The sequence below is a fragment of the Oryza brachyantha genome, chromosome 2 (assembly GCF_000231095.2).
Source record: "Oryza brachyantha chromosome 2, ObraRS2, whole genome shotgun sequence".
NCBI lineage: Eukaryota > Viridiplantae > Streptophyta > Magnoliopsida > Poales > Poaceae > Oryza > Oryza brachyantha.
Window position 1 is genome coordinate 24,213,609 of NC_023164.2, and position 24,201 is coordinate 24,237,809.

The 24,201-nt window shown below is 40.2% G+C and overlaps 2 protein-coding genes and 1 non-coding gene across 7 annotated transcripts; all 3 read left to right on the forward strand.

The window, feature by feature from the left end:
• Positions 1-1,759: 1,759 nt before the first annotated feature.
• On the forward strand, positions 1,760-2,998 carry LOC102712887 (protein PHOSPHATE-INDUCED 1 homolog). The gene has a single exon (XM_006647866.1). It carries the CDS (start codon positions 1,920-1,922, stop codon positions 2,853-2,855), a length of 936 nt encoding a protein of 311 aa, XP_006647929.1. The 5' UTR covers positions 1,760-1,919; the 3' UTR covers positions 2,856-2,998.
• Positions 2,999-3,572: 574 nt separating this feature from the next.
• Positions 3,573-3,657, forward strand: TRNAY-GUA. The gene is given in 2 exon segments: positions 3,573-3,609; positions 3,622-3,657. It is a non-coding gene; the product is annotated as a tRNA-Tyr (tRNA).
• Positions 3,658-16,021: 12,364 nt separating this feature from the next.
• LOC102713165 (F-box protein FBW2-like) lies at positions 16,022-19,071 on the forward strand. Of its 5 annotated transcripts, none has more exons than XM_040520559.1 (3): positions 16,022-16,818; positions 17,029-17,382; positions 18,070-19,071. In XM_040520559.1, the coding sequence occupies exons 2-3, from the start codon at positions 17,072-17,074 to the stop codon at positions 18,728-18,730; spliced, it is 972 nt and encodes a 323-aa protein (XP_040376493.1). In that variant the 5' UTR covers positions 16,022-16,818; positions 17,029-17,071; the 3' UTR covers positions 18,731-19,071. The 5 variants fall into 5 exon arrangements, with proteins under 5 accessions (XP_040376493.1, XP_040376494.1, XP_040376496.1 ...); XM_040520560.1 differs by having other exon boundaries at positions 16,022-16,637; positions 16,719-17,382; XM_040520562.1 differs by having other exon boundaries at positions 16,022-16,630; positions 16,719-17,382.
• The last annotated feature ends 5,130 nt before the right edge of the window (positions 19,072-24,201 follow it).

Below are 24,201 nucleotides of genomic sequence, written 5' to 3' on the forward strand. Positions count from 1 at the left end.
GTACTGAAGTAGTGTTAACTAACCTCTGCTAACACAGTGCTGTACACAGTGTAATGGTTATAGCTTCGCTGTCAATATGATTACTGTATTGGCGTCAATGTAACAGTCACAATACTGTTAACGTAACCTCTGCCACCTAAGGCATTCGAGGCGTAATAGTGTACTCGTACTTGACACGTCGAAGCCGGATACCCGTGAGAAAAGCCAAATATACATGCATGGCCGGTCTGCAGGCAACCGGGGCGCTATAGCGAAAGACCGTCATTGCGCGCGGAGTGACCGGTGTAACTTGTGTACAACTAGGCGAGCTAGTTTTCACTTTTCAGAGAACACACCAAACGCCAGCTGCCTTGCCATTCCGTTTCAGCTCCGGCGAGCTGAGCTAGCTGGACTGCACGGAACTGGGCGAAAGCCGTGGTGGTCCACCGTGACGCGCCTAGGCCCTAAAACGAGCATACCAACAAAAGGCAACAAAAGGGCAACGCGGTGTCGATCGCGCGAGCGGGCAGGGCAGGCACGAATGAATGCGCGATCCGTTCGCCATTCACGAATCATCACGAGCTAGTACCTACGGAGTAGACGCACACCGCCGCTGCGCTGCTGCCTGATCTGCTTGCACGTACGAGCGCGTGCCACTGCCACAACCCGGGGCTGGCTGGCTGGCTGGCGGCCGGCTGTCCGGGTAGTGACTGTGGTACGTACGGTGGGCGCGGGCGACGCGACCAGCAGCGGGGACGCCGGGGATACGCGCTCACGGGCGCGGCGTGAGATGCGTTACAGTGCGTAGGGCCAGCGGATCGTGCCGCCGCATAGCCCTTCACCACCAGCTGGCGCGGGGTGAGCCGGAGGGTCGGATCCTATCGGATAACGTTGGGCGGCGTACGATCGCTAGGCCGAAGCCAACGTGCGGAAGTGGGAGTCCGTGGGCCCTGTACTTCAGCTGGGCTTTGGCTGCTAGCACCGTACGTACTCCTCTAGTCGCCGATGGGCCGGCTAGCGCTTCCCACAAGAATACGACGACAATACCAGCGCCTTCTCATATATACAACGGTACAGGTCCTTGCCTGCCCAGCACTTCCCCACCTCCCACTGAAAATTTTATCGCTTGATTTCATCCCTCCATCTCGTTGCATTTTTTTTTCACTGAAATCGCGTGTTTGTCCTCACATTGCCACCGCTTGCTTTACATAACGAGCACCAGCCTGGCTCATGTAAGTTATAACACGGCTTTACTGTAAAACGACAAACCAAATCCTCGTGTCACCGGCAAGTGGTGACGGGTGAGTTGTGCACCAACGGTACCACCAAACCTACTCGTACCGTCGTACGTAAACTACGGCAGTGCGGTACATCAAAAGCTGTAGTGATACACCCAACGTTCAAAACTCGAATGGCCCTGGCCCACGCTACATGCCATCCGCCCATCCCCAACGTTCGTGTTCCCCCCTGCCTGCCCTCTGCAAGCTGCTTCAAGCCTCCTCCTCGAGAAGCCAACCTGCTTTTACCCACTCCCGCCGTGCCCACTTTACTCATTCCACCCGCAATCCCCAAACTACCCATGCCATTACACAGGATTCGGGCCCTCTGAGCTACTGTATCCGCTGCGCCAGCTTCAGGGGTAGAACGGTCAGATGCCTGCTCAGCAACAGCTGGGAGCAAGCAGGCCACGCAAACCCAGCTGGCCAGTGACCGTTCGGGCAGCACGGCCAAGGACGCACCTTTTATTTTGGCTCAGAAAGCTGCGGCTCTCTCGATCATACGTCACGCGCAAAATTTAACCATCCCCATCCACTCCCACTGCCACACTCCACTCCACTCTCCTCGGCCACTATAAAAGCTGCACCCTGCTCGGTCTGCTTCCCCCACCCCCATCGTCCCCAAGTACTCACGCCAAAAGCCCACCGAAATCCTCTCCCCCGATGGCGGCCTCCTCCGCAGCTGTGGCGGCGTGCCTGCTGGCGTGCGCGCTTCTGTTCCAGACGTGCGTCGCGTCGAGGAGGCTCACGGCGCTGGTGCAGGAGCAGCCCATCACCATGACGTACCACAAGGGCGCGCTCCTCTCGGGCCGCATCGCCGTCAACCTCATCTGGTACGGCAACTTCTCCGCCCCGCAGCGCGCGGTGATCACCGACTTCGTCTCGTCGTTGTCCACCGCCCCGGCGCCGCAGCAGCAGCCGGAGCCGTCCGTCGCCAGCTGGTTCAAGACGGCGCAGAAGTACTACGCCAACTCCAAGGCGCGCTTCCCTGCGCTGTCCCTCGGTTCCCACGTCCACGACCAGTCGTACTCCCTCGGAAGGCACCTCAAGGACAGGGACATCGTCAAGCTCGCCGCCCGCGGCTCGCCGAGCCGCGCTATCAACGTGGTGCTCACGTCCGACGACGTCACCGTTGACGGCTTCTGCATGAGCCGGTGCGGCACACACGGCGCGTCCCCCCGGTCCCGCGCCGGGCGGTTCGCGTACGTGTGGGTCGGCAACCCGGCGTCCCAGTGCCCCGGGCAATGCGCGTGGCCGTACCACCAGCCGGTGTACGGCCCGCAGGCGGCGCCCCTCACGCCGCCCAACGGCGACGTCGGCGTGGACGGCATGGTGGTTTCCCTGGCGTCGATGATCGTCGGCACCGTCACCAACCCGTTCGGCAACGGCTTCTTCCAGGGCGACGCCGACGCGCCGCTGGAGGCAGCCACCGCGTGCGCCGGAGTGTACGGCAAGGGTGCGTACCCGGGGTACGCGGGGTCGCTGCTGGTGGACCCGGCCAGCGGGGCTAGCTACAACGCGAATGGGGCCCACGGGAGGAAATACCTGGTCCCCGCGCTCGTGGACCCCGATACGTCGGCTTGCTCCACCGTCGGGTAGATTTGTAGGAATGTACTGTTGTTACCACTGTGGAGAGTGTTCCACACGGCTGATGTTTGTACCTGGGGTAGTGGTGAAATTCTTTCATTTGTTCAATGAAAAAAAATTAACTAGTTCAAGATGGTACTGTTCTAAACTGAAAATCAGCACTGATGCCCGCTAGGCGCAATTTCGCCAATAAACCGCCGCATGGAGTGGACCGCAATTTCTCCAAGAGATCGATAAAGAGAAACCGTTCACTGCAAAGAATAAAGGGAAGAACTCAGGATGGGTTCTCAGGTCTGGCTTGCATAAAACACTTGTTAGTTATAAAGAGAAATACTCCCCGTCCTAAAATAAACTAATTTTCTACTTTTTTTACTTTTAATTTTTAACTCTTCGTTTTATTTATTTTTTTAATGATATTTTTGTTTTTATTAGATAATATAATTTTTTTAAATTTTTTTAATTTTTTTTAAATAAAATGATGGTCAAACTTGCAAGCTCCGCTCTGACTAATACTGTAGTGCTAGCATGGTGAAGGAGCCTGTTGCTAACTTCAAGGGATTTTCATTTTCGTCCATTGGATCCCCAAGATCGTTGTCGATAGCGAGCAGCTAATCTCCATGGAGTTGTGGATACATTGAACAGTAATACTATTTGTTATTTGCGTTTAGCTTGTTTTATGCTGCGGTTTGTATCATTGTAAGAAAGTAATCAGTAAACCAAAATCATTATCCGACCTTAGCTCAGTTGGTAGAGCGGAGGACTGTAGTATGTGCAGATTATCCTTAGGTCGCTGGTTCGAATCCGGCAGGTCGGATTTTGTTTTATTCTTTCACCAAACCAATTATACCATATTATTTATTGAGTGAATTTTATCATTGTTTTTATTCTTCTCTGAAAACTGATTCTGGTTTTGCTCCGTACGAGTGTATCATGGACCGCACAGTTAGCAGCTTCGTCACAACGGTGTGCCGAGGTCAGCCTCTTAGGAGTTAGGACGTTTTCTTAAAGCTAGAAAAAAAACATATATTTTTCGCAACCTCCGCTATACCTCTAGGTCAATTAAGTTCTCTCAACCACAAACCAATTATGATTGCATCAAATTAAAAGCGATGCGCATTTAGGGTTCGTTGAGTCCATCAGTGACAAAATCAAGTGACTTTAAAGGGATGGAAAACTGATCCCCATTTAGGGTGGCAAAAGAACCCAATTTTTATGGCCGAGGGAGCGCAGAATGTGGTTTTATGACTGAGGGATAAAAATCAATCTGGGCTATAGCTAAACGTTATAACAGACTTGCTTTCATAACTGCTTTGTTTGCTGCAGCTGCGCAGCCCATTAACCAAGTAGGAGATGACTAGTTGGCCCAGCTCAAGCTCGCCACGAGCCCCAAAGACTGGGCACAAGATAGACACACGGGCACGGCCTCTTGCCAACTCCCAATTGCAGCCCACAAATAACGGTCCATAGGACCATAAACACGCGGCCCGTTTAATCCCACGACCCTCGCTCCCCATGGCCTGCACGGCAGCACGGGAGACGACGGCAACCGGGCAACACCTCTGGCTGGCGTCTGGCGATCCCTTGTCTGCCGCGGCGGCAGGTAATCCCCCCTCCGCCGCTGTAACGTTGCGTCGCCTGCTCATTTCTGAACTTTCTAGCTGAAACCGGACTTCGTCCTAAACGGAATAGGCCAATAGGCCTGATACCCAGATACGTAGATACAATATGCATGCACGTGTATCCGATTTGATATGCCATATAGTAGTATTTATCTCAATTTTTTTTGCTTTTGCTTATAAGTTAAAATTTAAATTTTTAACTTTAAATTTAGATTTTCTTACCGAAGTTTATTTTTCATTAATTTTTTATATCATAAGAATATATATATATACATATATATATATATATTTGTTTGTAAATATTTTGCTCAACCCATTGTTTTCTATCATTTTTGCTTGACAACCTTATCATGGCCAGATTTGGCATCAGTGTGTTTTGACAACAAAATCCTAGTATTACGTCTTTTCGCTTTTGCTTATAATTATATATTTATATTTAAATTTTTAGCATTAAATTTGGAGTTGGTTTTAATTTTTTTTATAAATTTAGTTTTTAGTTTTAACTTTTAAATCACGAAGAATACATATATAAAAGCTTTCTTCATAAATTATTTTTCATTCCGAATCATTTACTAGCAGCTTTTTTTAATGAAGGGCAATCAATCACCCAAGTTTTCGCAAGGTTACGGACTTATCACGGTCACGGTCACATCGGCAGACTTAGGGGCTGTTTAGACGATAAACTTTTTAGCCATATGTCACATAGGATGTTTAAACACTAATTTAAAGTATTAAATATAGATTAATAAAAAATTAATTTCATAAATGAGAGCTAATCAACAAGACAAATTTTTTAAGCTTAATTAATCCATAATTAGCAAATGTTTACTGTAGCATTACATAGGCTAATTATAGATTAATTATGCTCATTAGATTCGTCTCGCGAAATAGTCTAAAATTATAGATGGGTTTTATTAATAATATATGTTTATAATAAGTGTCTAATATCCAATATGACTAGGGAGTAAAATTTAGTCCCCGAAACAACATGCTCAGCTTTGGCGTGCGATTTTATCCCTCGAGCCATGTGCGACAACATCGTTCGTTTGTACACATGCCAGGACAGTTCTCGTACCAATGAACACATAAAACCATCCCACGTACCCGTACGTTGCATCTTGGGCATACTCCTGCTGCTGCTGCCTTTGCTCTACTAGTACTCACCTTCAGAGTTGTACGATACTCTACTGCATGACAAATGAATGCGTCGCCTGTAAAAGGATTTTCGCCATTGGTTGGTACTCTGCTCCATTTCACAGGGACTATCCCGATGCAGTGCTCATAAGATCCGGCCTTAATGTTCAGCTCCAGATCGAACGGTCTAATCTCGACGCTCTGCCTCACACAACATGGAACGGGAGTACTCCTTCTGTCCTAAAATAAACCATTTTTTTCTTTTTTCTTTTTAATTTTTCGTCTTATTTAAAATTTTTTACGATTGATATTTTTGTTTTTATTAGATGATAAATCATGAATAGTATTTTGCGTGTGACTAATTTTTTTTAATTTCCTAAATTTTTTTTAAATAAGACGTATGGTCAAACGTTGGACACGGAAACTGGAGAATTAGTTTTTTTTACGGAGGGAGCAGTGGAGTAGTAGTATCTGATTAATCAAAAGTTAAATATTCTGAGGAAACTTACTACATATTTTTAGGTAGCTCCAATTTATCTATAATCAATCTAATAGCCAATTCATACAATAGCTACCTATAAAGCATCAATACATGGTCTCACATGTCATACACACATTTTATCTTAAAGCGCGTATGCAGCTGATTATAAATTAGTCCGTCTCTTACCTCTTATCTCTTTAAAATATATTTATAGCTGGCTTATAGTCTGCTATCGTACCCGCTCTTAAGAAACGAGCTAAAGATCTGCATAATCCATGCAGGGACTAGTCTTTTTATGTAGTTTAGAATGGGGCCGCTAGCAGAAAGATTGCTGCTACGTTCTTTCGTTGTGTATCGATCGATTTTTGATTCCGATAAATGCGGATTGGCCTACATGATATTTCATTTGCGCTGCTACTCCACCACGAGCAAACCTAACAGCTCATGCATATGTGATCATCTATATGATCATTTCGATGACCATCCAAAAAAGATTCTTCATCTATATCACCTTGCATTTCAAGAGATTATCCATGACACAACATCCATATTTATTTTATTAATATTTTAGAACCACCACCTACTCTTATATTGATATTGTTCCCTCCTCTTTTGATTGAATGCTAAAATATACATGTAGTAGATAGAACATTTAAATTTGGATTACTTCTCTCCAATTTAGACGGTTATCTATTTTTGCATGATGGGATGCATGATTTGTTGGAGCATGTTTTCTCTTCATATCGTCTATTTTTAATATGAATAATAGGATCATGAGCCGTTGGGTTTGCTCTAAGGAGTATGATACTACAATTCGGTATTTAGCTTTGGTCTCATCTGATCTTTGCTTTCGCTGCTTGGGTAGTTAGGTACTACGCTTATCCCATAATAACTATATTTTTTTATTTCTATGTCTTTTGATCATTTGTTTTATTAAAAAAATTGTAAAAAACTTTAAATTAGTCACACATAAAGTAATGTTTATGTTTTACCATCCAGTAACGATAAAAATATTAATCATAAAAAAATTTCAAATAAAACAAAGAGTCAAAATATTATATCTAAAAACTAAAAAAATGAACTTAATATGGAACGAAGGTAGTATCATGTAGTACCTATATCCTGATTTTACTTTTGCACGTCCAAGTTTAACCAACATTTAAACGTTTATCTTATTTAAAAAATTATGTTTTTAAAAAATAAATATAGTCATATATAAAATATTATTCATATTTTATCATCTAATAATAATAAAAATATTAAATAAGATGAAAGGTAATGCGTTGAATATACAGTCAAAAATACATTCTTTATGAGACGGAGGCAGCACATACATGTTCCCTTAGCCACCACCAAACCAATCTATACGATGACATGATTGAATGAACAGGATGTTGGAGACAAAACAAAGCTGCATTTGGTTCAGGCTAATAAAATGTAGTAGGGCAGTTAAACCTTTACCTTGAATTAGATTAGTTTAACCCACATTTTATTTGTGATCACCAGGAGTTAACCTAGCTTTTAAGTGGGTACGTTAGCTTATTCCACCAAACCATCGTGTGAGCTAATTCATCTTCAGACTAGAGATTTCATTTAAGGCCCCTTTTATTCGAAGGAATTTCATAGGAAATTTAGAGGATTTCATTCCTATAGAAATTTTTTCTACGAAGCCCTTTGAATCAAACTAATAAAACCTATGAAATCCTATGAAATTCCTATGGAATACATCTTTCTATACAAGTTTTGGAGAAAATTTAGCAAGAGGTTGAACCTCATAGAAAAAAAACCTTTGAGTCTATCTTTCTCCTCAAATTCTTGTGTTTTTCCTATGGTCCAATCAAACGGTCATTCCTACGTTTTTTCTGTGTTTTGCAATTCTCTGTTTTACACCTACATTATTATCAGAATTCTATGTTTTTACTGTTTCTTCATTTTTACATTACTCTGATTCAAAGGGGTACTAAAAACCTTTTTGCCAGTGGTGTATCTAAATGGTGGTTTCAGGACCGCCTGAAATCTACCAGCGTAAACACACACGTATATATACACACACATATGCAATGCACTTTTAATTAATTTTATATTTTATTATATATATATATATATGTTATATTTATGATAATTTAAAAATTATTTAAGATAGACCACCCATGATAAAAATCCTAAAAAGACTGATTTTGGGCCGTTTGGATATATACCAAACTACGCTCTACTAATTTTATGACAACTTGGATAGTAAATATGCTTCTACCACAATCAAATTAAACTACAAATTAGTGATATTTGGAACGACGGTAGTACTACTGGTTTGAATCGAGGCCAAATAATTAGTAGGGGCTGTTTGGATGACATACTTAATTTATCTAAGGTTGTGATAATATTTTAGCTAACTTGCCTAAGGTTTGGCTAATAAAAATAGAGCCACACTTTAGCTAGCATGTGACAAATGTGCCATACTTTCTTGTGTCATTGACATGTGGACCACGTATATTAAAAATAAAATCTTGTCATAAGTGTGGCACAAACCAAACACACACCTAACTGGTCAAATTTGGCTAACTTAAGGTGTGGCAAACTTAGACAAGTTGTGGTAATCAGCCAAACAGCCCCGTAGTGTCCATCCATGTCCTATTTAGTTGTATAATAAAATTTTCTTCATCATACTATCAAAAAAATCTGGCTCTATATGGTATAAATCCATATATGAGCTAAATTACTTTACCCTACTAAAAACTACCAGTGCCAAAATTTATATAGGTTTTGACACTACTATAAATTAATAGGGTGGAGAACTAAATATACCGTTAACCACTCTAACCGATCTCTGCCTTAACGTAGGAGTGTTTGGTTGGTTAGATACAAGTATGACATCAGGTGTAGTTACCATTCAGTTTAACAGTGAACCACTTTAGAATCAAGTTTACAGCCTTACAGGGGCGCGACAGATACAGCAAAAAGTAAACTAATAAGGACAAAATAGCCAGAGGAACCAGATTGGTTTGTAATCACAAGCTTTTTCTAGGTTATGGGCTTATGGCCCTTGTAGACCCTATCTGCGTTGATCTGTCCGAATACTTTACTGTAACTAGCCTCTTACTTTGCATAAACATCACAGCTTTGTCTGCTGAAAAGTCTTGATGCTGCCTGTGAATGTGATCACTCACTCACTATACCTCATGGCAGTCTGGCAGTAGCTTTGTTTATCCATCATTTCATTTGGTTGGTGACTCCATGCACCAACTTGCATGCCTAGTTCTACCTGCAGTACTGCCATGCCTCACGGTTGCAGTGTGATTGCACAGTGTTAAAGCTTGCTTAGAACACCTTGTTGTCTCATTTGGAAACAAGATGGCAGCCACAAACGGATTCCTTTTGCATGTGAGCTAACATTGCGATCACTAGGAGATATGGTCACTGTATGGGCCCCCAAGACCCGAATGCTAGCTATATTAAAACGCCATTGCCCTACAGTGTACACCTCTCCCTGTTCTTTCCCTCCCGCCTGCAGCGTTTCATGCGGTAGGTGAAAGTGAAACTGTCAAAGCAACAGGACGCTTCAGAGTTCAGAGGACCAGAGTTTCACACAGACTTGCAAAGCAAAAGTAAAAGCTGGTTCAGTAGTTGCTAGAAGTAGTTAGGCTTCTATTTTCATGGTTTATTACGCTTTAGTTTGCTTGCAAGATGAAAAACCTAGCATAAAAAAGCTGGATATGAATCTTGGCGTTGAATAATTAAGAAGAAACTGCAAGCGAACACAAATGACAGTGTCTGAAAACAAAAGTAACCGGGACTTGGTAGTGGCTGCAGAATTTGAGCTTGTGGAAACCAGAAGAAACTGGGTATGAAGAGGGATTGAAGCTGCCTCAGACGCTGAGAGGTCCATGTGGATGTGGTGAGTGAGGGCCCTGCTCGGTTGGCCAGTAGTTGAATGCACATTTATTCTCCTCGCCACTGCAGAAGCATTTAGCAAGTGTCCCAATCTTGGATTCAAGCTGCAGCGAGTGGGGATCGAGAGCGAGGCAGGCAGCAGCGGAGGCCTGCGCCAGCGACACACCCACTGTTGCCCGAAGCCAACCATAAATGAAAATGGTTAAAGGCAAAGGCAGAGCAGCATCTCGCCACTGACGCGTACGTGCATATGCACACGCCTAGTTTAGCTTAGCTCACCTGTGTTATCCTCTCGCAGGTTGCAGAGAGCTATACCAGCAGCTGCTGGTGCATGCAGGCTGCAGCGACGAAGGTAAAACAGTAACAAAATCGCCCAGGACACTACAGGTTGCTGTACGTACAGTTTCAGGCTTTCAGTTGTCCCTGTTATCTTTTTTTTTACCCTGTTGGATAATACGCAGGACGGCGTATCTTTGTACTACTGCGTTTCTGTGTTTGAGACTTTCAGTGTTCCCAGGTGAGTAGCGACCATGCAATCATGCACTTGCAGCTTTGTTTCACGGTGAGTACTTCAAGCTAACCACTGGTGACGAGATTATCGCCGATTTTATCCTTCGCTGATGCTGCGAGCCTGCGAAAGCAATCGATCGATGTGTTGATAAGGAAAATCAAGCCGTAGCCGAATATGGCTGATAGCATGCAGTGTAGGAGTATGCCTGAAAAGTTTACAGCTTTGCAGCGAATGAGAGGACAATAATGAGACAGATCCCACATCCCGGTATCTACTGGTGATCTGCTCACACAAGTACGTAGCATGCTTGTGCGTGCACGCTAAACCGATCCAATTATTGCGTGGTTGTCAAAAAAATTTTGGCCAGCAAGGAGCAGATCAGCGGATGGATGCATCAAGCATGGCAAAAGCTGCACTTCCATGTGGAACTAGAGGGCGTAGAGCTGCTGATAGAGAGAGCAGGTAGCGAGCTATTCCGTCTTCCTTGAGGACCCCCATGCATTCGGATGGCTCCAAACTTCCAATTCCTTTTCGTTGCGGTCAATTCGGATCGAGTATCGAAGTGTCGCCATCCTACTGTAGCTAATTATCTACTAGCTCAACTAAAGTGGGTCTATCTCAATCTAATAGCTAAATTATACATTAATTATCTACAAAATATTAATATATGGTCTCTCACACACTATGTCTTGAAGCCCGTGCTGCAGCTCACTACTCTTCTCACTCCTTTTTTATCTCTTTAAAATATGTTTATAGCTGTTTTATAGCCTGCTATTGTACGTGCTCTAAATATAAGCAATATTATAAAAAATATCACAATATAAATATTTATGCACTGATTTTTATGATATAAATCATTTCAATTATTTTAAGCTAATCAAATGCCTAGAAAAAATATAATCAATTCAAAATTTAAAAATGACAACTGAAGTAAAAAAAATATTCTGACATCTTCTTTGTCTATATTAATAAAATAAAAATAATCATTTTTTGAACGAACATATTATTTGTTTTCGCTAGGAAAGACAATGATTAGCAGCAGTTGTATTCTCTTGCCTGCTACTAACATGAGGTTGAGGACGATGGGCATGTTCTTTTATATACGAAGAATGATTGATGAAAATTTATTTAATTTTTATCATAATTATTTTATGATGTAAATGATGGATTTAACTACCAGAAAGTTGAAAATCTATCCTAGAAGAAGGGTGAGATGATTGAATTCGTACATAGTAACCTTTTGCAAAAAAAAGTACCGTTTAGCATTTAAGGAAAAATACGTAAAAGACAAGGAAAAAAATTGAGAATAATCCGTGTAGAACACATTCAACCTTTTCTTTAGAAATAAAAAATAGAATCTGAAATCGATCTGATCATGTTTCTTTCTGTGAGGTGTTACTGTTGCACATAGTCCATATACTCCACCTTGCTTCTGAATATGTGATGCCAATGTTTGAGAAAGTTTTATAATATAAGTGGCTATTGAGTACCGTCTTTGTTTTGAAGCATGTGCTATAACTGACTATAAATATTGAGTACCGTCTTTGTTTTGAAGCATGTGCTATAACTGACTATAAATTTATAGTCCGTTGTTCTTCTATCTTCTCTCATCTCTCCTCCGCATAAACATAATTATAACGTGATAATTTTTACGACCTGCATATATCACATATTATACTCGCTCCTAGATTCTCATTAATTAAGATACAATATCTACTGCTATCCGTTTCATATTGTAAGACTTTCTAGCAACGTCTAAATTCATTTATTGATGAATATATATATAATTTATATATATGTCTAGATTCATTAGCATCTATATGAATCTAGGCAATACGAGAAAGTCTTATATTATGAAATGGAGGTAAAGTAATAATATATCACCTCTGACGTGCACTCTACTACTATTTTATTTATTTACTCTCTTACCAATCTTTGCCATTTTTTTAGAGTTTGTGTTGGCGGCTCATTCACTCTCTTCTTACATCTGTCATGCACGTCATCACTTAATCCGATAATCCTATATGATATTCTTGGAGACATCAGATAAAGACTAGTACTTGCTCTTAAACCAAGTCAAGTTTTAGCAAATTTGCAATCTTGGATGTATCAAATCGCTCATGTGCATGAGCATCCGTAGGTAGCACTTCTATTTCTAATATGGTCTGATTCTTGTTGTATTTATATAGATGCTAAAGGATATATATATATATATATATATATATATATATATATATATATATATGCATAAAAAACATTAGACCGGAATCGAAACATACTACTACTTATATAATACGGAACACATGGACTATCAGGTACCCTTACGGATGTGAATCCGACACAGGCACGGTGCCACGGGCATAAATTCAACTCCGACAGGAAAGGACTCCGTGTTTGTCCCAAGCATCGCGTCTCACCGTGCAGAAATCAACAACATGTTCAGCTCATCTTGCATGCAGGCACACAGTCACATGCAGCGATGCACCGTGCACGCTACTAGTAGTGACTGGGTTAGTGACAATAGGTCGACATGGTTTGAGGAATCCCATTTTCCGTATACAAGTACTCCTTTTCTTCCGCCTGATTTGCATTGCTTAATTGCCGCCCCATTTTATATTGTCATTCTCTGCTGAGCATAAGTTCAGAAGATTCAGAGTAAAAGAGAAAAAAGTTCATACCAGGAAATGAGATTTTCAGTGTTGCTAATTTGTTATTGGAGAAACTTTAAGGAGCCACACGGCCCACAGACAAGATATTAGCACAGTTGCAGGTTTCATCGCCGGCCGGAGTCCTATTTGTGGTGGAAAAACCGTGGTCGCAATCAAATGCTCACATCGTTTTGCGTTTTTCCCAGGACACCGGAATGGTGTTTTTGCAAAGACAAAATGATTTATAGATAAACTTTATGTAAGTGTTTATAGGATTTAAAAACAAAAGCCTTACTATAAACCATGATGAAGAAGATCATAAATCTAGTGATCTATAAGCAGCAGTCGGAACAGTGAATGATGGGTTTTTTAACCTTTAATCTTAACATACCAAAAATTTTAGTGCAAAATTTTAGTAGCTCGAGGTACTAAATTTTTATACTGAAAAATATGGTATATTAAGGTAATTTTTTAAAGACGTTAAAAAAGCTCATGAAAAATAGTCGAGAAAGCTTGGCTTTCCTAGAGCCTGTTTGTAAAAAAAAATACTTATGGTGAGATGTAGACCAATATATACAAGACCGTACAATGCTACTGGTAATGAACTGTTGCAAAATAGCAGTTATATAATATATAGGTTGTCTTTTGTAATGAAAGATAAAAGATAATTAGATTTTTATAGTTCTTTAATAGTATAACTAATAAAATTAATAATTACAAAGTTAAAATTCTACTTTTAAGGCAAGATGATAAACCTTTGTATATAAACATGATAGTTGTATTTTTTGACAAAGGGAGTAACACCTCATTTTTCGGCTTCTACATATAATTCAATATTTAAATTTTTTAACTTTAATTTAAAATAGATTTTGATGTTTTTCATCGTGTTTTATTTTCTAGTTTTGGTTTTTAAATCGCTAAGAATATATATATATATATATATATATATAAGTTTTGATTACAAAATTATTTTTTATTTATAAATTTATCATTTTGGCGTGCCAAGCAATCACCTCATGGGTGCTCACCAAAGTTTAACGCGGTCGTTGCTTAAAAAGGTTCATCAACGCTGGGCCAGTGGGCCCTGACATGATGTTATCAGCTATGACTAAGTGGTAATCAGATTGATGGGGCCGTGAACGGTCTACCTAATGATAACCAACTTCCCAGTACTGAATGCATTATCATTTTACTTCTGTTTAGGATTTCACTTCCGTTTATACTTGTTTATATTTATAAGTTAAAATTTAATTTTTAAAATTTTAATTTAAAGTTGATTTTAGTATTTTCATCGTAGTTTATTTCAACTTTTATTTTAGATCACTAAGTATATATATAAGTTTTATTTATAATTATTTGTAAATATGTTTTTTGTTTTTTTTGTAAAAAAAGCAAAACGATTATGTGTTTGTCTGGAATATCTGGAAACGTTGCGATGACAAAAATTTTTAACAGCTTCAACAACACCATCCTTCAACAGCTCAAGCTTTGTGTATATGACATATCTCTCTGATCTAATAGATGTTCCAATAGAAATAGCAAGCTGAAACTTGCTAATCGGGCGGATGGTCTCTATCTCACCTCCCCAGCTCCCCTCTCCTCGTTAACTCTAGCCTGTAAAGTTTATTTTCGCAAATGATTAATAAAGTTGAGGCCGGTGATACCAGCCCATAGTTGTTGTAAAAAAATTGAATGGAACCAAACGAATAGACAGAACGACACGGACATCACAATATAAATCATCTTCCTAGATACATAAACCGGAAATTGGAATAATCATCCTTATATTAAAAATAGAACATCATGATATTTTTCGAATCAATACTATGTTCGGTCTTCCCATCCAACGTTAATTTAGTCATATGAATATTAGCAGCGCCTTTGAGCAATCCCACTTTTTTTTTTCTCTTCCAATTTGTGAATGAACCATTCCCATTTCAGATTTAGATCACTCGCCATTCAATTTTACTTGCCCTTTCGTAACACAAACATACTGTCACAATACACTTAATGAAATTTTTTTCTAATCATACATTCACAACACTTAACAAATACTCCATCCATTTTTTATTTAACGCATATGACTTTTAGTTATACGTTCGACCATTTTATCATATTTAAAATTATATAACTATTAATTATTTTCTGTTATAATTTAATTTATTATTAAGAAATTTTATGTATAACTTGTCTTTTTCATATTTACATAAAAAATTTAAATAATATAAACAGTCAAACATATATTTAAAAAGTCAATGATATTAAATATAAAAACTGAATAGCGCGATGATATGTATTTTGTGTGTGTGTGTGTTAGGGGTGGGGGGGTTGCAAACACTACCAAGTTTTGGTGCTAGTAGAGTGTCAAATTCTTTTTTGGAAAGAAACAATCCGAGAGTGGGTAGGAAGGTAAGAAACAAGCTTTGTTCCGCGTAAAGACTCCAACTTTAACCTCCAAATTTGTTATAGACTTCATCTTTTAATAATTATTGTATTGAAGTATGGTAGACTCAAGAACGAATCCCTTGGAATTTGAAATGTATTAAATAATTGTATTGGAGTTTAAAAGATAATTGATATTTTAGTCTTTGTAGTTTTGCTTTGGTATGTGTAAGGTTGGCTAAAAACGAAGATTTCCATTTTTTCACAATTACAATTACTTATAAACCAACTTAAATTTTGAAACTTATTTTTACTTGCTTTTATGTCTTTTTACAATGATTTATTTATGCTTTTGCTTGTCAGTTAATGTGGACATGTATATAAAAAAATATCTATAAATTATTCATCATGGGTAAAACACAGTTTCACTTTGGGATGGAGGGAGCAGTAAATACATGCGTGTTGAGGTCTCATGTACACGAGAGTGCCCGGCAGAATTATATATTTAAAGAAAACGAAAGACAAGGGGAAGATCCTAGTATTACGCAACGAGAAGCACAGAGTCGCACATATTCCTGCATATACACACACTAGTAGTAACGTTTTTGCTTTCTTTCTCGCGAACACATGCAAACACAAAAAGCTTCAACGTTGATTTGTTCAGTCTTCTACTGCTCCTGGCCATTTCTGCCTCCCAGCGTCACCCTCTCAAAGTCTCCTCCCTCAGCAGGTGTTACCTCATGCATATCCTAATTGGAATCTGGACCTTCTCCTCCTCCCAGTCTAGTAAAATGTGCAGGCCATAAAGCACTCGCAATCCTAGAACAGTTGCATTTCTAATTCGTGTTGGAAAGAAATACATATATTTCTGCTTGCTCTGTTCTTATCTTTTGCTTTGAACCAAAAAGGTTAGAGCTTTTGTGTTCTTCCCCCCACAAATATCCCCTGGTGCCTTTTGTTTGGCCGTGGTGTGGAAAAAGTATATGGCATATGGATGGGGGGCATCAATTGGCATACTGCTGCTGCTGGCTGCTGCCCCCAGCTAGCCCTTTCCATCCCTGCAGCTGCAAGAGGCCTTCTTTATAGATCTGTGCCCTTGCTGTTCATGGAACCCTGTGATTGGGGTCTCTAGTTAGTGTTTAATTAAGCTCCCTTGCCTTGCCAGCTTTTGGATGATGCTTACATCTTACTCCTCTATTGGTTCTTGGATAGGGGTTTCCTCATTTGGGCTCACTCCCGGTGTAAACAAAGTATATGCTCCAAGGAAGCTGCATCTTTTAGCTGCGTCTCTGATTCTTGAGTGATCTCCAAGGTAAGCTCCCCCTGTTCCCCTCACTTACTTGTAGTCGCCGTTCTTGGTTGGAGCGAGAAATTCAGGCTGTTTTGGAGCAGAAATGGATTGTGAACACGCAACCCTTTCAAAATTAGTATCAGTAGTATGCTCTGCTGCAATTGATGCTGGTGGTTGGAAGAACACCAACCATGCTGTGTAGATTGTAAAGGACGGTCCTTTTCGGTGCAGAAGGAGAGGGAGGGAGGGAGGGAGGGAGAGGGAGGAGTTGGAGATGGGGGAGTGCGGCGAGTACAGGTGCTGGGAGGAGCTGCTGCCGGACGCGCTGGGGCTCATCTTCCGCAACCTGCCGCTCCGGGAGGTGCTCACGGTGGTGCCCCGGGTGTGCAAGTCGTGGAGCCGGGTGGTCGCCGGGCCGTACTGCTGGCAGGAGATCGACATCGAGGAGTGGCGGCAGCAGCAGGGAAAGCCGGAGCAGCTCGTCCGCATGGTGGAGATGCTGGTCGCCCGCAGCTGCGGCTCCTGCCGCCGCATCAGCGTCTCCGGCCTCCCCGGCGACCCGCTCTTCTCCTTCATCGGAGACCAGTACGTGTGATTCTTTTTTCCTTTCTGAATTGTCTTAAGATTTCTATCGCTTTCTGAGTGATTCTTTCACTGGGATGGTTGAATTCTAACATTTTGATAGCACTCTGATGTAAAATCCATGGCTTGTAAATGATCGGTGATTGCCATTTTTCTGTCAGTAGCTGACATGGTCATGGATCAATCTAGTGCAGTGCAAGCAGTAAATTTGGTTTCAGAAAATTATTGACAGTAAAATTTGCGTTTCCGCCATTTCTCATGGTTAAATTCCATTTTTTTTACAAACCTTCAGCTTTAGAGTTCAGGCTCAATTTTACGGAAGCTCATGGTGCCACTAGTTAGACTTCAGAATCAGAGGCCTTCCAAAGTTTCAATTTTTATTGGTTGCGGTTTATCACCGTTTCACAAAATGTTGTGCACTCCACAAGTACAAGCACAAGTACTGTCCTGCACATGCATGTACCCCCATTCTCTCCAGTGGATTATCCACCGTTCTCTTCTGCTGAATTGCACGTCTTGCTTGCTGCCATCTCAGATTCAGTAATCTCTACGTGCAGAATTAATTACTGCATGCTGTAATTCCACTTTCAGTAATTACCTTTTCTCCAACAGAATCATGAATCAGTGGTTAATCATTTGGTTTACTAGCAATGATTATCGATGCTGATTTTGCTGTTGTGTTTCTGCAAGTGCACGGGCACTCAAGACCTTGGAGATTCCTCGGAGTGAGATCAGCGACGCGGCGGTGGAGAGCGTCGCGCCGAGGCTACCCAACGTCACGTTCCTGGACATCAGCAGCTGCACCAAGATCGGGGCGCGCGCCCTAGAGGCGTTCGGCAAGAACTGCAAGTCCCTGGTGGGGCTCCGGCGGGTGATGCACCCGACGGACGTCGCCGGCAAGGCGTGCCAGCACGACGAGGCACGCGCCATCGCCTGCACCATGCCGAGGCTCCGGCACCTCGAGATGGGGTACATGGTCATCGCGACGGAGGCGGTGCTGGACATCCTCGCGCGGTGCCGCGACCTCCGGTTCCTCGACCTCCGCGGCTGCTGGGCCGTCGACGACAAGTTCCTGCAGGAGAGGCACCCCGGCCTGAGAGTGCTCGGCCCCGGCGTCGACGACTGCTTCGAGAACAGCTATCTGGAGGAGTGTTCCGACTACTCCGACGACTCCTCCGTCTACTCGTGGGAGCTCATGGACGACGACGACGACGACGACTACTACGCCGTCGGGAGCGACGACGAGGCCATATGGGACGACGGCCAGGGCCTCGAGAACCTGGAGGTGAGGTTCTACGGTGGCGGCTTCAGTGAGAGCTACGCTGGCTTCGATTGGCCGCCATCACCGTGACACCATGACCATGAGGGCTCAGTCTGAACCCCTCCTGCATGTTCCTGACCTCCTGCTACTGATGCATCACTCTCTGCCCATCTCTTTCTCTCAAGCTGTGTACTACCTAAGCTTGCCGTTGCAGTCTTGTAGATGTGCTGTTGTGCTGTGTGCCTGTGTGTCATCATCACTTAGCTTGCAGATATGTGGAGTGAACTTTTACTACTACATCCAGATGTAAACTTTGGTGTTTACATGAAGATGCAAATGCGATATGGTGAAAAAATCATCTGTCCTGTTCATACCCTAAATCGAATCTACAAAACACTGTAGTGCTGTACCGCTTTACTAGCTTTGTGTGATCTGTTTGTTGGTTGGGAGTGTTATGAAGAGAGACGGTACAACGAAAGATGGGCAATCTGCTGCCTCATCTATTGGACAAGATGTGAGCAGGTGTGGCCTGCCGTGACAGGGAGAGCAGTGGAGAAGCGAGAGTACCTGCATCTGCATTCCATTGCATGCCCTTGATTTACATGTCAATGCTGCTCCCAGGACATGCAAACCAACAGTTAAAAGCTCTACTAATGCTCCACTTTTAGGCCGGTCGGACCACGGTGGCCACTGATTTCACGGTTGAAAACAATGTGGTACTAGTATCTGGTAAAGCATGATTTTTTTTTTCACCGGTAGTAGCTGGTAAAGCAGGATCTTTTTTCACCGGCAGATGGATTGTCTCTTGCGAGGCAGGTTAACAAGTCCTGGCATCCCCATACGCCTCTGAGCCTCTCTGCAACTTTTGCCACTGCAACACTGATAGATTCTGATTTCTGCAGGGCATTCCCAATTCCCACATATACCAGCAGATCTATTATATATATAAATATAATATAAAGTAATAGAAAAAAAATCTCTACGTTATACCTCGCGAACTAGAAAATTTCACATTAATCAAGAGAAAATAAAGAAAATAAAAAAAGGAAAGGATCGTTTTTTAGTTGGACAATGAAAGACCGTGTATTACAAGAGAAAAAAATCCCTTATAAAGTAACAAGAAAAGTAGCCTCCACGTTGCTTCTCGCGAGATAGAAAATCTCACATTAATCAAGAGAAAATAAGAAAAATAAAAAAAGGAAAGGATTGTTTTTTTTAGTTGGACAATGAAAAGACCGTGTATTACAAGAGAAAAAAAATCACCTTTTTGAGTCGGACAACAGCAAAAAAGTCAACCGTTTATTCAAGAGATAAACAAAAAGGAAGCATCGGACGACAGAAAAAAAAAGGAAAAGATCAACCGTGTATTACAACAGAAATCCATGTGTAATAAAAAATCCTATTAGAAATACGTATCGGATTTAAAATCAAAAAAAAAGTCCATGTACCGATACAACTTAGAAAAATCTAGATCTCAGATTAAAATTTTTAAAATAATTGATATTGAGGGAAGAGTCCATCTATAAATAAAATGAATATGATCAAAAATACAAATTCGGAATTAAAAATAAGTAAAAATAATAAAAGAGTCTATGTGTAAATACAATTAAAAAAAAATCAAATTTTAGTTTAAAGATCTATTATATATTATATATAAAGTAATAGAAAAAAGAGTCTTCTGATATTAATCGATGAAAAATTAGAAAAAAAGAAAGAACTATCATAAAAAAGAAAAAAATCAGTCAGACTAAGAAAGAGAAAAGATTGATCTCAACTGGATCGGCCGTAAACAGAGAAAAATCAATCGGACAGAAATAAACAGAAAAGAATCAATCGGTCAGAAATTTGATCGGACAGATCAAATCAATCGTGCATAAATTTTTATTTACACGTGTCATCTCATCTAAGTGTTTCTATAAGAGATAAAAATAAAAGATCAGATCTAGAAATATCAATTGGACAAGGAAAGTACACGTCTTGCAAGAGTCCATACATAATAAGTTTAGAAAAAAAAATCTAAATCTCGGATTAAAAATTTAAAATAATTGATATTGAATGAAGAGTCCATCTAAAAATATAATTTTAAAACATCTAAATTCCAGTAAAATAGAATTAGGTTAGAAATTTAATTTCAGAATTAAAAATAAAGAACATAATAAAAAAGGGTCCATGCGTAAATAAATCTCGGATTAAAATTTTAAAATAATTTAAATTGAGAGAAGAGTCCATATATAAATACAATTTGGAAAAATCTAAAATTTTGGTAAAAAATGGCAAAAATTAAGAGAAAAAATCAATATATAAATACAATTTAGAAGTATCTAAAATTGAGTATTATATAAAAGAGTTTGTGTACATGTATACTTTAGAATACAGGTAAATGGTGTTGCATGTAAAAATATAATTTGAAAAAAAAATAAGTTTAAATTAACAATTAAAAAGTAATTATTATCAAGATAAGAAACCCTGTATAGTTACAATTTATAATGATGCTAGCCGCGCAATATGCGCGGGCCACCATACTAGAGTTAAAAATCCTACTATAAATAATATAAAAACCCCAAAATCAACTATAATTTTTGAGTTAAAAATTCAAATTTTAGCTTATAATTATAAACGAAAGCGAAAAGATAGGGTAAATGATGGTAAGGAGAAACATGTAAATAATAGTAAAGAGAAAAAATGTAGAAGGGTAGTGGATGAGGACCCAAATAAGCTATTCCATATGTTCTAATATGTCGAAATTGTTTTCAGTGTATATTAATTATTTAATCTTTAATGCTAAATAAACACAGTCAAAATATAGAACTAGATCAATTAGAAATAGAGACATACATCTGCGATGGTAGCCACGTAAAGCAGCATGTCGTTTTAAGGTTATAGTTGTAGCAGTGGCGTTAGGTAAGATCGAAGAAGACAGAGACATACATCTGTGATGGTAGGCCACATTAAGCAGCATGTTGTTTTAAGGTTATAGTTGTAGCAGTGGCGTTAGGTAAGATCGAAGAAGACAACAATTACAAGCGAGTAACATTTAGTAGTGTTAAAGTGAAATAGCTAATAATTAAAAGAAGAAAAAAACAAATTTTTTAAGAGTTTAAAGAATAAAACATATATGGTTGAAACTTAAAATTAAATTAAATCTAGCCGTGTAAATGCGCGGGCCACCCTGCTAGTTATTATATATACCAGCAGATTATTATATATACCGGAGTAAGTCCATCTTGAGGTATGGTCAGGTCTGATTGGATGCCTCTGGCTAAATATTTGATGCTTTCCGGGTGCGATTCCGTGCAAACATTGAAATCATTGAGTCAGGATCGTATCTTTGGCATTACTCCTATGTTACTGCTATATCAAGTATGATCCTGTACTGATCCAGGAATCACACTGATCAAGCATACCTGAACAACATGATCCCTCTTCTGCAGCTTGGCTGAATAGCTGTAATACTGTGTGGTTTTGTTAAGCGTCCTTATGCACTGAACTCAACAGTTAAGACAAAAGGAGATTAGAAGAGAAATACTACACCAAGCTGGTACTATTATAGGGACATCCCTGGCAAATAATGTTGCAGTTTGCAGTGGCTATAGGATCCTTCTTGATTAGGCCAGTCTGAAACTCAAAAGGATGGAAAAGGGCTGTGAGCTTTCTGGAAATCCACAATGAACACCGGCATTAGGATTGTTTAAATGTGGTTTCAGAACGGGATGTCTGTCCTCTTGCAACCTAAGCCCATGTTCTTTTCGCTTTCGGTTTAATCTTTTCCATGTGTCCTCACCTCACCTGCCATTCTTTTGTCTGCTTGCTTTGCTAAACTTTTCAAGATTCTTTTGTTGGAACTCGCGGTTGACAATAGTGTCTAGGATTGCTAAAGCTTATCGACTTGCTGGGACGGCCTGCCTCACAGTGACTGAGTGATCAGGCTGTGCGACCACCGCTACAATAAACAGTAAAATTCAGCTCATCTGTTTCATCTCATCTCTGATAGGAGAATTACATCTCCATATCCTCTTTTTCATCTCATATCCGATGGGAGAATTACATCTGCATATGCTTATAAATCAAATTTTAAATTTAAATTTAGAGTAATTTTTTTAAAATATTCTAATTTATTTTTCAACCTTAGATTTTAAATCAAACACATATAAAATTTATATTTATAAAATATTTTTTATTTATAAATATGTCGTCAATCATCCACACGCTGGTGTTTAGGCATGCGAGATCACCAGCCACGATTTATCCTAGTTTGGGCCAGGCGGCAGAAGAAGATTAAGGCCCGTTTAGTTTCAAAAATTTTCACAAAACATCACATCAAATCTTTAGACACCTAAATAGAGTATTAAACATAGATAAATCGAAAAACTAATTACACAGTTATGTGAGAAATCATGAGACGAATCTTTTGAGCCTAATTAGTACATGATTAGCTATAAGTGCTACAGTAACACACATGCGCTAATTATGGATTAATTAGGCTTAAAAATTCGTCTCGCGGTTTCCATGCCAGCCATGAAATTCGTTTTTTTCATTCTTATAAAAAACCTTTTCTAACATCCGATCAAATGTCTGATGTGACAAGTAAAAATTTTGTCTCGTGCCTACGGATGCTGACAGCGAAACAGCTTTTTTTTTTTTTCTCAGTAGCAAAACACCAGTGTAGATTTCGATCCATGGCATGGCCATGGCTGGCATTTGGTACAGGGCTACAGGCCCGGTGGGAGCCCGGATCGGACGGCGACGAGACAGCGTCGTACTTTACGGCGAGCAGCAGCAGGCGCTGGCACTGGGCTCGCCCGGTGATGCTAGCTGCAGTAGTTGCAGATTGGAAGCGTACTGTAGCTAGCAGGCTGCATGCAAGATCAGATCCAGGATCCTACACACAGACACAGGGTTCAGACGGGCTAGCACGGGATGATCACACGCGTAAGTCAGGGCAACTACGTGATCAGTGATTTTCACATTTCTTGTTGTTTCTTATAAGTTAAAATTTAAATTTTTAAACTTAAATTTAAAGTTAACTTTAGAGATTTTTCATCAAAGTTTATTTTTCAGCCTTAACTTTTATATCGCTAAGAAAATATATATATAAGTGTTATTTATAAATTATTTTTTATTTGTAAATATGACGGTCAAATATTCACTCCTATGTTTCACGTAGCCGTACGAAGCTCCACGCCTTCCATCCTTTTGCACTTTTCTGCTTAGGCTTACTAGTAAATTTTAGAATTTATTTTTAAAGTAGATTGGGGTTTTATTTATTTTACGACAATTCCTTCTAAATTAATAAGAACTAATACATAAAAGTTTTAACTATAGATTATTTTTTAAATTATTTATATGCTGTTAAGCTTATGATTGTTATAAAGGCAGCGTAAATCATTATGAAGCCATAGTTACACACTAGATATGATGTGGTTGTTTTTTTCTGGCCGGGTTATATGACGCATGTTTGAAACTTTGTATAGATGCTTCACTTTGTAAACATTGTGTAGCATGCCGTATAGTTTTTGTGGTGTCGAATTTGTTAGACACAAGTTTTTGCAAAAGCAGTTGAC

What these genes read in the sequence shown, in the direction of transcription:
- LOC102712887 (XM_006647866.1), top strand. Translation starts at nt 1,920, where the DNA reads ATGGCGGCCTCCTCCGCAGCTGTGGCGGCGTGCCTGCTGGCGTGCGCG.
- LOC102713165 (XM_040520559.1), top strand. Translation starts at nt 17,072, where the DNA reads ATGGGGGAGTGCGGCGAGTACAGGTGCTGGGAGGAGCTGCTGCCGGAC. An exon ending in TTCTCCTTCATCGGAGACCA is followed by an intron (nt 17,383 to 18,069) that starts GTACGTGTGATT and finishes TGTTTCTGCAAG; the next exon opens with TGCACGGGCACTCAAGACCT.